The 15,193-nt window shown below is 45.0% G+C and overlaps 2 protein-coding genes across 7 annotated transcripts in view; one reads left to right on the top strand and one right to left on the bottom strand.

Moving 5' to 3' along the window:
• The window catches only part of fmnl2a (formin-like 2a), a 40,126-nt gene extending 37,874 nt beyond the window's left edge, over positions 1-2,252 (top strand). For all 4 annotated transcript variants that reach the window (XM_076161901.1, XM_076161902.1, XM_076161900.1 and 1 more), the window contains one exon: positions 277-2,252. In XM_076161901.1, the coding sequence (XP_076018016.1) occupies position 277 (1 nt within the window). In that variant the 3' untranslated portion in view covers positions 278-2,252. The remainder of the gene's footprint in view (positions 1-276) is intronic.
• Positions 2,253-3,474: 1,222 nt separating this feature from the next.
• On the bottom strand, positions 3,475-14,806 carry prpf40a (PRP40 pre-mRNA processing factor 40 homolog A). Of its 3 annotated transcripts, none has more exons than XM_076161904.1 (27): positions 14,733-14,768; positions 13,747-13,827; positions 13,479-13,622; positions 12,281-12,364; positions 11,407-11,422; positions 11,278-11,297; positions 11,103-11,144; positions 10,866-10,976; positions 10,646-10,766; positions 10,151-10,175; positions 9,743-9,958; positions 9,144-9,249; positions 8,070-8,134; positions 7,793-7,957; positions 6,897-7,005; positions 6,633-6,783; positions 6,363-6,496; positions 6,114-6,228; positions 5,823-5,914; positions 5,612-5,728; positions 5,209-5,346; positions 4,949-5,044; positions 4,786-4,872; positions 4,552-4,642; positions 4,399-4,460; positions 4,152-4,307; positions 3,475-4,014 (listed from the first exon to the last, which is right to left on the bottom strand). In XM_076161904.1, exons 1-27 carry the CDS (start codon positions 14,733-14,735, stop codon positions 3,925-3,927), a joined length of 2,637 nt encoding a protein of 878 aa, XP_076018019.1. In that variant the 5' UTR covers positions 14,736-14,768; the 3' UTR covers positions 3,475-3,924. The 3 variants fall into 3 exon arrangements, with proteins under 3 accessions (XP_076018019.1, XP_076018022.1, XP_076018021.1); XM_076161906.1 differs by having other exon boundaries at positions 3,988-4,076; XM_076161907.1 differs by lacking the exon at positions 13,747-13,827 and having other exon boundaries at positions 14,733-14,806.
• Positions 14,807-15,193: the final 387 nt, after the last annotated feature.

The following is a 15,193-nucleotide window of genomic DNA, read 5'->3' as shown; positions in this document are numbered from 1 at the left end:
GGGGGACATGCATCATCTGAAGCTTTGTAGATTTTGGCAAAGCCTCCAAATTGAGACCTTGTAGCTTGTCTCAGTCTAACACACAGGGAAAGCTGCCCGGAGCCTGGAGGCTTTTTATTCTGTGTAGAACTCAAGCTGCTTTGGGTGACAGGCGGCCAGCAGTCTGAGCCTGCGGGCTCATCAAAATCGCCCTGACAACATGACTGACAGCTCTTTTATTCACCCCTACCCCCCCTCCCTCCCTTTCTTCCTCGTCCTTCCCTCCCTCCATGTCAGATCTGAGGAATCAGCCTTACAGGCGAGCAGACGCGGTGCGGAGGAGTGTCAGGAGACGCTTTGATGATCAGAACCTGCGGCCAGTGAACAACGCCGAGGTGGCCATGTGAGGAGGGAACAATGCACGTGCTCAGGGCCAGAAGACGGGAAAGGATGTGTAGTGAAAGAACGAGAGACAGAGAAAGAGAGAGAGCAAGAGAGAGAGAGAGATGTCATGTAGAGTGAAGGACAAACGCAAGCTGATGAAGAAGGCGTAGTAACAGAGATTAATATGTATATATACTACATACGGATACAGACTGCGGTGTTGTTCCATGGCTGTGTGTGGTAGCAGCTTCTCACGATGAAGGACTGGAAGAAGATATGGGACTGAACTGAAAGTGTGTAAGGTTGAGTTCGAAACCTTAGACAAGCCAAGTGCCTGAACCTGTTTTTATAGTCGAAAGTCATTGTTGTCCTCTGTTTGTCTGTTGTTTTGAATAATCCCATTTTAAGCAATACAAACCTGAGCAGGCTTTAATGTAAGGATTTCTGTCATGTGTAAAACTGGACTGTAAAGGGTCTGAGATGTTTCCTTGGAAACGTATAGAATGTATTGGACCCCGTTACAAATCTTCCGCCTTTGGTGATGAGTTTTAAACTCCGGCGTGTTGGAACATTCCAGAGCTCTTTCCATTCCTCACTGTACACCCAGCTGCTTAACCTGCAGTATTTTACATCATGTGAGCTTTTCAAATTTCACTCAAAGCGCCGATGATCAGACACAGAAATCCAAATTCTACTCAGAGTACTCAAGGAAGTATGAAGTAGATGGAAGTCAATGTGAAATGTATATAGCACAGCTTCTCCATCTTCTTTTCCATCACTTGTTTATTAGATCAAGTGTGAATTTAGCTTTTAACTCATAAGCCGAGGCTGCCTGTTGAGATAAAGCTCACGTGTCGTCCATTCACATGTTTCTTTGCTGGTTTCTGGGAACAAATAAAGTAAACCCCTCCTAGCAGGGCCTCTTAAGGACCAGTATGCATTTTCTGTGTGGAGAATGTAACAAAGATGCGGAGGCCTACTGGATGAGCTCATCGTCAAAACTGGATATAACTTTGCATTTCATCTCTAAAAGGTTCCAGCATAATCAATAATCCAGCATACTGGCCTTCTTTCATGTTAATTTATGCTATTTAACCACTGAAGAGGCTCCTTTAAGCTTTCATCCACGTGCCGATTTATCACAGACACGGCAAAGCAAAGTCCACAACACTTTCCTATATGTACAGACGTTTTGTTACAAGCGATGTTTTTTCCCTTTTTTGTACTTCTTAATACACATTACCAGAGGGTTAATATTGTACATATTGTTTAAACAAAGTTTTCCATGCCTTGTGCTATATGATTTGAATGTTATTTTAACTTATAGTTTTTGTTTCCATTTTGTATATTTAATTAAGTCAAATGTAGCGGCTTAAAACCATTAACAGAAAGGTGTTAGAGCGTTAATCACAAGGTCTCACTGTCAAACAGGAGCAACTGGTCACTCGGTTAGCTTGTGGGTGTGTCGGTTTGTCATCAAAACCAGCGACATTTTGTTCAATTTACATTACATTTATTATCAATAAAGTCTTCTGCCGCATTCAAATTCATCCAATTGTCTGATTTGCAACTACTCATATCTCATATTTTAGTTTTTTTGGAAGATTTAGTCTCATAATACACATCATGGCTGTGGTAGGAGCTTGTGTTGGTTGTGATTGGCTGGTTTTGAGGCTTGGGACACACTCGCCTGTTCTGTCATCTCCATGTTCTGCCAATCATCTCTGAACTTCACCGTCTCTATCGGCAGCATTTCTTTGACTGGATTTGTTGTTCTGTCAGTGTATTTGTAAGCATTTTGTGCTTATTACAAAATAACATGCTTTTTTAAAAATTAGATGATCTGAGATTGTCAACCATTATGATCAAATAAACTATGTTGAATATGATTTTGTTGTATTTTATTGTATTCTCTTGTTGAACTTTCACTTCAGTATCAAAGTACTGCCACACTGACAGGGCCGACTGTGATGCAATACAACCCACAGTGTTCATGCTTCTAACTTGTCAACATGCATATCGGCAAAACTCATTTACTCCAGTGAGTTGGTGGAATGCCTGTGAGAGTGATGTTACCAAACTCTCTTAATGCTTTCATAACTTGCACTGTGAGTTATAAAAAAGCTTACTTGGTCTCTGTCATATGGGAGCTTTGACATGATGTATTTCTTAAACCACCAAGGCCGCTTAACTATGGCCACACACTTAGTATCTTAAGGATATTCTACTGTTAAGCAAGTTGTTGCTGTTTGAGCATTAAGTGTGTACATGCGGTGCTCTATTTGTGCCTTCATTCTGTTGTTTTGGTCAGTGTGGAAAAGCAGTATGACCATTATTGTAATTGTTTACAGCAACATGTGCAGTTTATACTCTTTCTGCCTTTAAATAAAAACTAGTAACTAATGGGTTAGATGAGGAAAATTCAGGACCAGGTATTGGTTGCATTTCAGCTGAAATTTGACATCTTTATCAACTCACTGGTTCTTCTTTATTATCTGGCCTTTTTGAACCATAATACACCCCTGCCTTTAGGACGTTCTCTTGCTTCTCAAGGTTCAATCCGTTGTCAGATAGCAGGTATAGTTTTTGCGTCGGAGCCAGTTGTTCCACATGTGGTTTGTCATTTTCTGCCGTTAGACTGATTAGGCTCTGTATCAGCTTAATTGGCTGCACCTGTTGTTCAATTAGCAGCTTCAAAGGATATGAGCTTTTAGCTGTCAATCAAACTGTTTGTAACTTCATTCTTTCTGGTAAAGAAACCATTCAGACATTTCAGGCCTTTCGGCAATTACAATAAACATATTTTCTTAAGGAAATGCAATTGTAGTTCATGTTCCAACAAAGCCACTTAGCTTTGAAGTTTTTGGGCAGAGCTGTGCTGTGATTTAATGCATCTCTTTTGTGTGAGGATGATTTATGATTTGGATTAGGTAGATGTAATTCTTTTATGCTGCTCTTTTATGTGAGGTTTAGTCTTAAATTATTCTAAGATTGACCAGCAGATGTCACTAGTTCTTCAGAAATCTGAGTTTAGCAGTCACATGCAATCTGATGTAAAATGTTTCACTTTGGCCTAATGAGTCTATTAACAATACCAGACATGACATCATGAATGGAAACAATAGTTTATTACACTTAATCAAAACTTACTGAAACAATTAAATCAAACGGACTCACTTTCATTAGAACCGATCAAATATTCGACAGGAAATGTGAACTTGTTTCTTGAAATATTTATATTTCTTCCACTTTGCATGTTAAGAGTCAGTGTAACATTAAGATTCGCTTTCAACTGAATATAAAACTAGTGGAAAAAAATACATGTACAACTAAGTTCAACTAAAAATGTAAAGCCTAGAACAGGCAAGAGTCTTTTTCCTGATATCAAATTAGTCACATAAGAAATGTTAGCTCAGTGTAGCACAAACCCATATGTGATAAGAGGAGAGCGCCACCCAGGGGGTCTGTGTGGCCGGTACATCGGATGCGTAATGGAAGGGACAGCGCAGTTTTGCGGAGGCTGGGCGAGGATGTTAAAAGGCCGTGGGGTGAGCTGGGTCGTCACGGTGCGTCCAGCTGCTCCAGTAAAGTCCTCCTCCTCTTCTCCAGCTCGCCTTCGCTCAGCTCGCTGCCTGATGTATCCCAGCCGCCCTGATTACAACACGGCAGAGAGATCGACGACCCCCCCATCAAATGTTACAAAGTGAACGAGACTGGTCGAAAAAACACACAAAGCCATTAGCGCTATTAGATTTAAACCGTTGAATGAATACAATAAATGAAATTACCTCCTCTTTGGCTGATTTCCTCTTCGGCGACTTGATTTTGGAGTCTGAATGAGTTTTCCCTCGGGACTTTTCGTTCTCTTTATCTTTGTCGGCATCCTTATCGCGCTTTCCGTCCCGCTCTCTTCCTTTCTTCTCGCCGTCTGACTCAGGAGATGCCTGTAGCAACGGTGGTGGTTAGTGGAAATGCTCAAACGGAACAGACGTACACACACGTACACACACGTACGTGTCCCTCCTGTAGACTTACAGACTTGTGGCGTCTCTTCTTTCCCTTCTTCTTGTGCTTCTTGGACTTCTTATAGCTTCTCTCTGGTGGTGGGCAGGAGAATGTCAGCGAGTGGCCATAGAGCTGTGCTGGATTTATAGACTTAATTAAATGTGAGCTGTGAAAGCCACTCACCAGACTCTCCGCTGGAGGATCGCTCAGAGGGGGATTTGGACTGGGACCTCTTTTTCTTCTTGTGGTACTCGTCCTCCTCTGACTCTGAGCCCTGTTGAGACACATTGAGTTGAGAGACGCAAATCTACAACGTTAATCCAGGAAAATGGGCATTCCAGGACACTGATAGTGGAATTATTCTTCAAGATGTCCTTGCATTGTCTAAGAGCGGTGCATTTAAGAGAGACCACTCACGGATCGGGAGCGAGATCGCTTCCTGTGGTGCTTCTTAGACTTCTTGGAGTGCTTCTTCGTCTTGGAATGGTGATGCTGGCATTCGTGCTGTTCAAATGATGCACAGCATGTAAACACATATACAATCAACCACAAAGCGTTCCCACTGTCATGACGACCTTACCTCTAAGACGTGCATAAAGTCTTTAAAGATCCTTTTCCTCTCAGACTCCAGAGTCACGTCTTCAAAGGCCGATTCCTTTAAAAATCTCTCTCTGACCTGAGATGAGAAAATGTCAGAGATACACAAAACACTTACTACAAGATGTATATCTTAAAGACAACCTGCTGCTAGATGCTGTTCTGAATACAGTGATGTGTCTAGACGGAAAGTGCGTGTGTGTCCGTCGGGTCACAGACGGAGTGTTTGCATTAGGAACATACTGCCTCCCACGCAGCCTCGGGCTCCAGAGGTGGAGTGGCTTGCTTCAGCATGTTCTTGAAGGCGGCCTCTTTTCTTTTCATCTTCCTGGCCTCCTCCTTCTCTCGCTCCCTCTCTCTGGCTTCAGCCTTCTCCAGTAGCTACGGGAACAAAACCGGCAAAAAAATAAGAAAAACCTCTACGCATAAAACCAAGGTCCTTTACACTAAAGTGACTTTATTAAAGAGCAGCTTGAAAATGTCTTCAGATCCTCCAGCAGCAGGTTTCACACAAAGCTCAGGAAAACCTTCTATATTCAATAGTTGTATATATAGTCAGGGTTGTCCTGGAAACGCGCTTTGTTTGCTGTTTGTTTATCCGAGTAAGCCTTGAGGCAACGTGACTGAAAAGCTTGTGAAGTCTTACACTGTTGAAGGCCAGCTTGATGTTGCCTGCGTCCAGTGTGGTTGCTCTCTTGTCCGAGCTGATGACCGATCCAAAGTCCTCAAAGCCGGTGTTGACTTCTACTAGGAAGCCTTTGTCCTGGAAGCACATTCCGGAAGGTCAGTCAAATACTTTAGAGAGGCAAAAGGAAAGGTGACCGAACAGTTAAACACAGTTTGAAGTGACATCATACCTTAAGGATATCTTTGATGATCCTCTTCTCATCGTGGTAACGGGCCTTTAAATCTTCTACGTAGAATTTGAACAGGTCCAAGGGGGTGGAGCCTGTAACAAATCAGGAATTAAAATGTGTAAATGACATTGAAGCAAGAACAGCAAGGATACTAAAGTCAGTGAGCCGTGTGTGTGTGTGTCTGTCTGTGCTGGCGTATGCATGGCACATCCACGTGCGTCAGAGGCTTCAGCTGGTGCGGCTGTGTGTGTATGTGTGCGGTCACATGTGGAGTTTGACCTGCTCTCCTACCCGGCTGGCCCAGCATATTGGCAAAGCGGATGTCTGAGCTCAGGGTCGGGTACATCTCCATCCAGGCGGACATGGAGTGAAGCTGACCGTGGTCGTGGAGCTCGTCCAGAAATTTCTACGAGAGGAAACGGAAACGATCAAAACAAAAAAACACGTCTGGACACGTCTTCTGTGAAAGCCAAAACAGCGGCAGGCTTTTTTTGTTTTGGAGTGCTGTGAGATCTCATTTATGCCTCCGTCGCCTCTGACCTGGAACGCCTCTCTGTTCTTGCGCTGCCGTCTCCTCTCCCTGAGTAGAGTCTTCTGCTTCTCCTCCTCCTCCTCTTTCTCCAGCGCCCGGATGTGCTCCTCGAAACAAATGAGTGCGTCCTCCTTGTCCATATCTGTCGGCAAAGAAAGAAAGAAAAAAAAGACCATTAACTGCGAGACATCAAAGCCTTCATAGACGAACAAAGGGCGTACACACACACATACACACACACACACACTATGCAAGGACGTGAATGTTTGTTGCCGTACTCTGGAGCTCCTCGTCCTCTGCAAAGGTGGGGTTGTCTAACAAGTACTGCTGCGCCTCAGACCAGGTGGTGCGGTAGGTGACGTTGGCCATGTTGTCCAGAATGTTCTTCAGAGCTTCCCAGTTCCTCTTCCTCAGCTGCTTGGCTTGCTCCTGCAGCGTGTAGAGGGGAGGAGGGGGGGAGGGGAAACAACCGTGTTCACTGAACCAGAGCATCAGAGATTTGAAGGGGATTGTTAGCTGTGAAGTGTAGACGGACATGTTACCTTCTCTTTCTTAGAAAGGTAGAATAAAACGTCCTCGTAGATTTCCTGCCTGTCTCTCTCTGGGACGCAGCTCCACACCTCCAGCTCGTTAAACATCTGTTCTGCTTTTCTGGATTACACACACACACACACACACAGAATGAATGTAAGTTATCCACATGGAGGCAATTTTAACCATTTGTTTCCCTCCATTCCATACGCAGTTGTGCCCAGTGACTCAAACTAAATCCCGTATGCGTCTCTGGTGTTCCTGACTATGACCTGATCCTTGACCTCGCTCAGTGGAGGCAGAAGCTGTGGTCGACTGAGGTGAGATAAGGTTTTCGATTTAAGGAGTACAGACGGACACAACACACAACACACACAGTCTTAGTCACAGAGCCTTGCTGTGATCCTACAGCTGCCGTTCCAGAAGTGCAACCGTAACCGTCGGCCGCTGTGCCAGCTGCACTCTGAGACTGGCAGGTTGTCAAGGTGACCAAGTTATCCGTCAGCCGTGACTTCTAAATCTCTGCTCGTGTTTTCTTTCTTTACGACGGGACGTATACGACAAGCAAACGTTCAGAATCTCTGTTGTGCCACCGGATAATCCCAGAGATGCACAAAACATAAATAAGATCCCACGCTGATGTAACTGTTTGTGTTGTTTTGCCTGCTGTTGTGTGTTGCTTAAGCGTAAATCTGTCTGTTATTATTGTGTAAGTGTGACGCAAAATTGTGATGTACGGTGCCGTGGGAACCTACTTTCCTCCGGGGACAATAAAACCTGGATCTAATCTAAATTTGATGGCATCTGATAGCATGAATGTTCATTGAATACGCTGGAATAATTGTGACTCATTTCCGAACAAAGCCCCGCACACACACACAGCTTGCGACATCACCGCCTCACATACTTGTATCTAGTGGTGGATGTCATCTTGTCGTGGTTCTCCAGGAACCTCTGAAAGGTCTCTTTAGACTCCTTGTATTTAATTCTAGCTTCCTCCTTTTCCTCCTTCTCCGTTTGGACTTTGTAGGCATTGAACGCCTGCTTCTTCTCACTCAGCTTGGGAAGGGCACTGTGTTGAAAGAGGAAGAGTGAGAGTTTGGTTGATGAGAGACGATAGACGGGCACTGCGCTCATCTGCTCCACTGAATACGGTCCGGACTGATCCCGGGGAAGTGTCGTACCTGTAGCGAGGGTCATTGATAATCATTTTCATAGCTTGTTCCCAAGAGGAGTTAGAGGAGACGCCCTGAAACACAAGAGAGCAGAGAGATTGAAGTGAGGACGTCCTGCATGTTTGGAAATGAATATGTAAACATGCACGTCTGAAAATCTAATATAAAAGCCTGTTTCATGAGGGAGGAAGGGTGTGTCGGGTTTCTCTGTTTGGGCTCCTGGCAGACGAGTCGATGCATTTTCCCTAATTACTAATAGATGCTGTGTTAAGAGGGAAGCCAATAATTCAAAGGAGCGGCGTGGAGGAGTTACGTAAGCGCCCTTTCTGCCACTCGGGCTCTCGGAGAGTAAACCCCCTCATCCATTATGAACCGATTCCGCCGTGTGCATCTGTCTTGTCAGTTGTCACAGTAATTCTGACTCGCTGAGGCGTGCCACTTTCTCTCTCTCTCTCTCGCGTCTTAATCCCAGGCAGCCCCGCGCTTTGATGCAATAAAGCTAATCATAAAGACGGAGCCATTAAGATCTTGCAGGAAATGTGGCGAGCAATCTCAGAGGAGGGCTTTGTGCGCAAAATTAAAAAGAGACTAAATATAGCAGCGATGATGGCAGGGGCGGGTGACGCTGAGCCACCTTCGCCAACCAAACACACACACACACACACACACACACGCACACCGCAGCCACAGCAACAGGAGGTGAAGCTTAACAATTGTGCTAAGACCTCCCGGGGGGTTGGGGAAGGGGGGCTCCAGGGAGGAGGAGGTGCAGGGATTAGATCCAGATCAGAATGCAGAGCGTGTGCTGGTAAACACATTAAGCATGATGAGACACAGCCAACGTCCACTCCAAAAACAGAATCCGTGTCATTTCTGTTCATGTTTAAAAAAAAGATAACGTGAAAGTTTTAAAAGAGAGGGACGGCCGAAAATACATCCTGCTGACTTTGTGGACTCTTTTGAGTTTGATTCCCCTGATGACTTTTGGTGACTGCTTCTGTCCTGTCGCATGATAATCTCCTCTGACAGCCTGAACCGGTGACCGAACCGGTGACCACACACTCAAGACACACACACACTCACCTTCTCCTTCAGCAGCTCCTTGAAGGCCTGCTTGGCTTCCTCTTTGGTGTTCCATTTGTAAGTAATCTTTTGTAGTTCGGGGCGTTCCTCTTTAACGACCTCGATGCTGCCAAAGAAAAACACCATTTGATCAGAGGTGAAAAGGCTTTCTTCTTTTCGCTCCTTGATAACTAAGACACCAGTGCTGAGAAATCTAAATGTAAAAGCTATAGACGTCTTTAAAGTGTCCCGTTCATTTAGGAGACGTGACATGTGTGTCTCCTGAACACATCCACTCACTTTAGACTCATTCATGACATGCTGTCACATCAAAGAGGCTAAATGAGAGAAACACACAGATTGACCTAAATGCAGAGGACAGTTCTGTTTTGGTTTTTTCTCTCACTTGCCCTCTTTCCTAAACCAGTCTGGATTTTGCTTAAATGTTGTCCATGTTGTCTTCCTGTGTGTCCGTTGCTAAGGATTTGCACATTGCTTAGGGACACAGTGGACTCATTAGTGTGTAACCAGGGTCGGGACGGTGTGCTTTGCTTGTGACAGTAATAGCGTCTCGTGGTTTTATACGGGAGTCGGCAGCTAGGAGATGACGTCATCCTCACCTCACTGTGGTCTCCACGGGCGCCGAGTTCTCTGCGGCAGCCACAGGTGTGTCTGCGGTCTTGACCTCGGCGGTGTGAAGCGGGACGGGCTGGGGCACGAGCTCCTCCGAGACCGCCGGGGCCATGTCCACCTCCATCGCTGGCGCGGCGGCGGGCACGTTCTCCGCTAGAGTGGCGGGCGCCGGGGCGGTGCCGGGAGCTGCCGCCTCCACCGTCCTGAGGGAGGGGGGAGATCAAGCCGTAGAGACATGACAGCGTGTCCCGTTAGAGTGACAGAGCTTAATGAGCGGCTAGAATGAGTTGGAAATTGGAGGGGTCTTTTTGATCACAGAGGAAATGGTTTGCGTTTTATCTTTAATAACCGCATTTGTGTTGAGGAGTAACTGAAGGTAAACAGGAAGCTCTTACCCGTTCTCCTCTGCTTTGATCATGCCTGGAATAGACAGAAAGAGACGGCGGTTAGGATGCTTGTTTTCATTTCAAAGCTCCACTGCAGATGAGAGAGTGAATATACTGGGGGGGCCACTGTGTGTTCCTGTGCTCCTGCATTAATGATGCCCCCCTCTCTCACACACACACACACACACACACACACACACACACACACACACACACACACACACACACACACACACACACACACACACACACACACACACACACACACACACACACACACACACACACACACACACACACACACACACACACACACACACACACCCAAACTAATACGTGGTGGTGTTATTAGTAAACAGGCCAGCGGTCTGCCATTCATCATAATTTCAAAGGCTCGCCCATGGGGTGCAACAGTGCCCAATATAAGAATGATTTAACGCCACATTACTGCCTTCCTCTCAGGCCTCAGACTCAGAGAGCCGACAGCAGACAGCACTTCTTCACCTTCAAGATCCTCCAGCTCTTTCGGTTTGGTCCACCTGGACTCCTTAGTCTGGGAGTTATAATAATAGGGCTTCCCCGTGTCCGACTTGTACTCTTTCCAAGGGCATTTAGACAGCATTTGCTACAAGACAGAAGGGAAAGCATGTCAGTACCAGTGAACACAACACGCACTAATCATGTAGTATAGGTGAGGCAGAGTGTGTGAGGGTAAGGTCTTTACTTCTGCATTGGATTTAAGCTCGTCTGGTTTCTCCCATGTGGACTGCTTGGTCTCTGTGTTGTAGTAGTAGGTCCTTCCATCTAGAGATTTGTGTTCCGTCCAAAGAGACTTCTGAGAAACGATAGAGAAAACAACTGAATATAGGTTTTTTACTAGTTAGGCACTCAGAGTTTATCTATTTATCTTAAAGTTTTAACACCTCGTCCACATATATACTTGTCTTTTGCGTGCACAAACCTTCTTCGGTTGATCTTCCTGTGGAGATCCGTTTGACGTACTCTGCGGGACAAAAGAACAAGACGACACGATGATAAATAGGCTGCGGATAGTGGAGAGAAATGTCAAAAATGAAGCAAACTAAAACTGTCTCGGCTGCAAACAGCGTAGGTATAAACACAGAGGCTGGACTTACAGCTGTTCCAGGTGCAGGAGCTGTGAGGACAGAAAGCACACGGCAGCGTTAAACACACACACAAACACACACTTGGGACAGATAACCAGCAAAGAATATAGAATGTGAATAAACAAGTTTAAGTCAGACCTGAGTCGACGCCAGGCTGTGGACGAGACATCAGAAGTTTCATTAATAAGGTGGAATATTGACCAACATTCCCACATTCACAAGGTGGGAAATCAACACACACAACTCCTCTAAACGTTCCAACTTAGTACACGACAACAAACCATAAAGGCGAAGAAAGACAGGCCTCTAAAATGTCTCCAAACCTAATATTGGATTATTATTATTATCATTAATCAAAAGATATCTGACTTCTCGTTTACATAACTTAGTTACTACTCTGAGAATAAGAAACAAACGCATAAAATAAAACATCTTGTGTGGAATAATGTGATTACGGTGCAATAAGGAGAGGAAAAACATTCATCTGTGTGTGCAGATGGGACTCAGCGATTACACAACAAACATTACAGACACAACTACAACAAAGCCAAAGGAAAAGAAATGTGTGCATTAAAGAGACATCGGGGCGTTTAGTTAATGACGCCACGGTTAAACTCAAATCGACTGAGCGTTCGAATCTTCGGGACGTCTGTAGTGTGTGTGTTAGGGGTGCAAACGCTATTTTTATGACGTGTGAAGCAGATCGCTGATGTGTATGAAGGAGAGAGAGAGAGAGGGAGAGGGAGAGAGAGAGGGAGGGAGGGAGGGAGGGAGGGAGGGAGAGAGAGAGAGAGGGAGAGACAGACGGAGACAGAGAGAGAGAGAGAGAGAGAGAGAGAGAGAGAGACAGAGAGAGAGAGAGACAGACAGACAGACAGACAGACAGACAGACCGAGAGACGGACGGAGACAGACAGAGAGAGGGAGACAGACGGACACACACAGACAGACACAGACAAAGAGCGAGAGAGACAGACAGACAGACAGACAGACGGAGAGAGAGGGCGAGTTACCGGTCCTGCTGGTTGTACGGCCGCAGCTGGCATGCGAGGTGGTATCATCATCCCGGGCATCATGGGTGGCATCATGCCGGGCATCTAAGAAAAGACGCATCATGAAATATGCATTTGACATTTCCAAACCTCCTCCTGACGGCGGGCAGGCAGACGTATTAAAGACGCGGCGAGAGATGAGGCGCTGGGGTGTGGACGGGCTGAGGGGAAGGGGGGGGCTCAATTTAACAAAACCACAGCCTCTTACCACCTTCGTCAGATCTGTGACGCCGACACCTTGAACACCTTCTCCCTCACCCTGTTTTAATGACTGACACCATCGCACCAGAGCTAAATTTGCCTGCCGGTGCCAGATGGAGAGAATTCACTCAGCAAATGACGTCAACAATAGTTTTACTCCAAGGACCACAGCTCCTTTCCACTCTTCATTCAAATCGTGTACAACAGGGCCTTTTATATGCAGTTTATACGTTTATATAATTACACAAAAATGATTGATCTGTCACATTAGTGTAGCCTGACGCAGCCTGTCCCACTTGGCCACACACACATTTGGTTGGTTAATGTGTTTACACCTTTTCTACGCTCAGGGGAAGGGCTGTGTACGTGTGTGTGAGTGTGTGTGTCTGTGTACTTCCAACACAATTCTAAATAAATATAAACGGGTATATGAGTGTAGAGTGTACAGATTGTCAGCAGGGGTTGATATGAAGACGCAGAACTCGAGGTTTCAGCACAGCGGTGGAGTTAAGAAAGTTACAAATGTGTGTGTGCGTTCCCCTGTGGAGAAAGCTGGCGGGCGCCATGTTTCTCCTTTTAACATTTAATCCTATCACGGCTCTCTTGCTTCTCCTCAGCTAAGGTGCATCATTCTGTAGCGTAGAGAATAATATCATATTTCAGTGCAAATGGACGACAAATCAGAATGACCTGATCTGAATTACTACTTCCTCTAATATGCTGCTTTGTTTCTTTCTTTCTCATTGTTACTGCTGTGTCAATACTGCAAGCTACAGATAAAACATTGTAGTAAGTAAACTCTCTGTTGCTTTACGTGGCATGAATGTGTCATCTATGCGTTGCTAGGCAGCGTAAAGAAGATGTTCTGTTTTGGATACAGTCACATGATTAGGATTAGGATTAGGTATGAATAGTGAAAGTGGAAGTGGAAGTGTAGAGACGGATGTAGGAGCCTCACCTGAGCCATAGGGGGCGCCCCCATCGGAGGCATCATTCCGGGGGGCATCATCCCAGGAGGCATGGCGGTCATGCTGGGAGGTCTCTGTCCCATCGGAGGCATTCCCATGGGAGGGAAATGAGGCGGCATTCCTGGTGGTCCCATCTAGACGATATATAGAAGAAGGAGACGATGAAGAGTGAAGAAGACGAGCAACCCCGGCCTTAGGTGTTCTCCATTTCTGTTCGGCCCTGAGATTTGAGTCTAAACATCTCTATCGCTGACTTACAAAGGGGGGAGGCATCCCTGAAGGAGGAACGCCTGGATAAGGGGGCGCTTGGTTTGGGCCATTATTAGCTTCCGACGACGACTGTCATCAACAAGAGACCACACAGTGTTAGTGGGCTCACAGGGAGCCAGCGGAGGAACAGGTCATGAACTTAAACCTCCCTTAATAATATAATTAAACTAATATATATGATAAATATGAATGTAAAATGACCCAAAGTAAGATAAATGATAATTAATACTTAAATAAACTGAAAGAGTCCCACATTTTATGTTTAATGAGGAAGACAAAAGACAAACATTTAGACATTTAAACTTTACAAAAGGTCAATGGAGTACAAAGCCACTTTAATAATATAGAATAGAACGTAACAGGTTATATTTTAGACAATAACAGCTGTTTATGGGATACATGAATGTTACTCAATGTATCAAGTACTTTCACTTAAAAATACTTAATTTGTAAACACATAAGCATCATATAACATGACTTCATATAGTAAAACACTGAGAGGAGTTTACATCGTAACTCTGCTTCTCCTCATTACTGCAATTTAGCAGTAAACAGTAAATACTTTGTCTCAACTCTGGCGAGGAGTAGCAGCTAGTTGACGCTAGCAGCTACAGTTGGGGTTTTAGTTTGTTAGTTTGCTACAGGAGCGCTGTTCTAGGCCGTAGATGTATATAGGACAAATTATAAGTCTGCAACGAGAAATATTTATTTAGCCAAAGCGCAGCGATCGTTAGAACTCAAAACATTCATTTCCCGGACATAGTCTGGACCATCATGACGATATGCTAACTTAGCCCGGCGCTAATGCAACTTGCTAACCGGTGGGTTTGTAGATTGGTGCAGCGTTCAATTAGCGTCACGGAAACATAAATCCAGCTATTTAACAAGAGACTTCCATTTGCGAACACAATCTTGGCAAATACAAACGTCGATTTCCAAGTAAATGAAGTATTGTTTTGAATGGTAGCACTCACCATGTTGAGGAGAGGGAAGAACCTCCGAAAGACTCGTGCGCGTCCCAACAACGAGCAACACGATTGGTTCAATTCCTCCAGGGGGCGGGAGCGGTTAATGGTAAAGTCTCTGCTGTGTCATTGTGCGCTAGCAATGCGCAGAAACGTGCAAGGTGGCGCATATTCTACCTTTGAAGGGGAAAGAAATCGATACTACAATAACAATCAATATACCTTTACTTTAGTTGCGCTAACTTAAATGAATGTAAACTGATATCCTATTAATGAGTTGAGGACTTTTATATCTGTTAAAACTGTGAGTCTATTAATCCTAAAACAGAATAGTAATGATGACTACAACTGGTTTCCTGATGCACTAGTAGGAGAAGTAGTTGTAGTAGCAGAAGTTTGTATTGTTGTTTTAGTGTCATGTAGTAGTTGTTGCTGTTTGATTAGTAGTAGTGGCAGTGGTAGTAGCTGTT

Source organism: Genypterus blacodes, unplaced genomic scaffold, assembly GCF_046128005.1.
Source record: "Genypterus blacodes isolate CSIRO-AG114 ecotype Tasmania unplaced genomic scaffold, CSIRO-AGI_Gbla_v1 ptg000118l_1, whole genome shotgun sequence".
In the NCBI taxonomy this organism is placed as follows: Eukaryota; Metazoa; Chordata; class Actinopteri; order Ophidiiformes; family Ophidiidae; genus Genypterus; species Genypterus blacodes.
This window is presented reverse-complemented; position numbering and strand designations above follow the sequence as displayed.

Excerpts from the sequence above, each read along its gene's own strand:
- prpf40a (XM_076161904.1), bottom strand. Across the intron at positions 13,623-13,746 it reads CAGGGATGCCTCCCCCCTTT|ATGGGACCACCAGGAATGCC; the intron begins GTAAGTCAGCGA and ends TATATCGTCTAG. Across the intron at positions 4,873-4,948 it reads ACTTTATGCACGTCTTAGAG|CACGAATGCCAGCATCACCA; the intron begins GTAAGGTCGTCA and ends TCATTTGAACAG.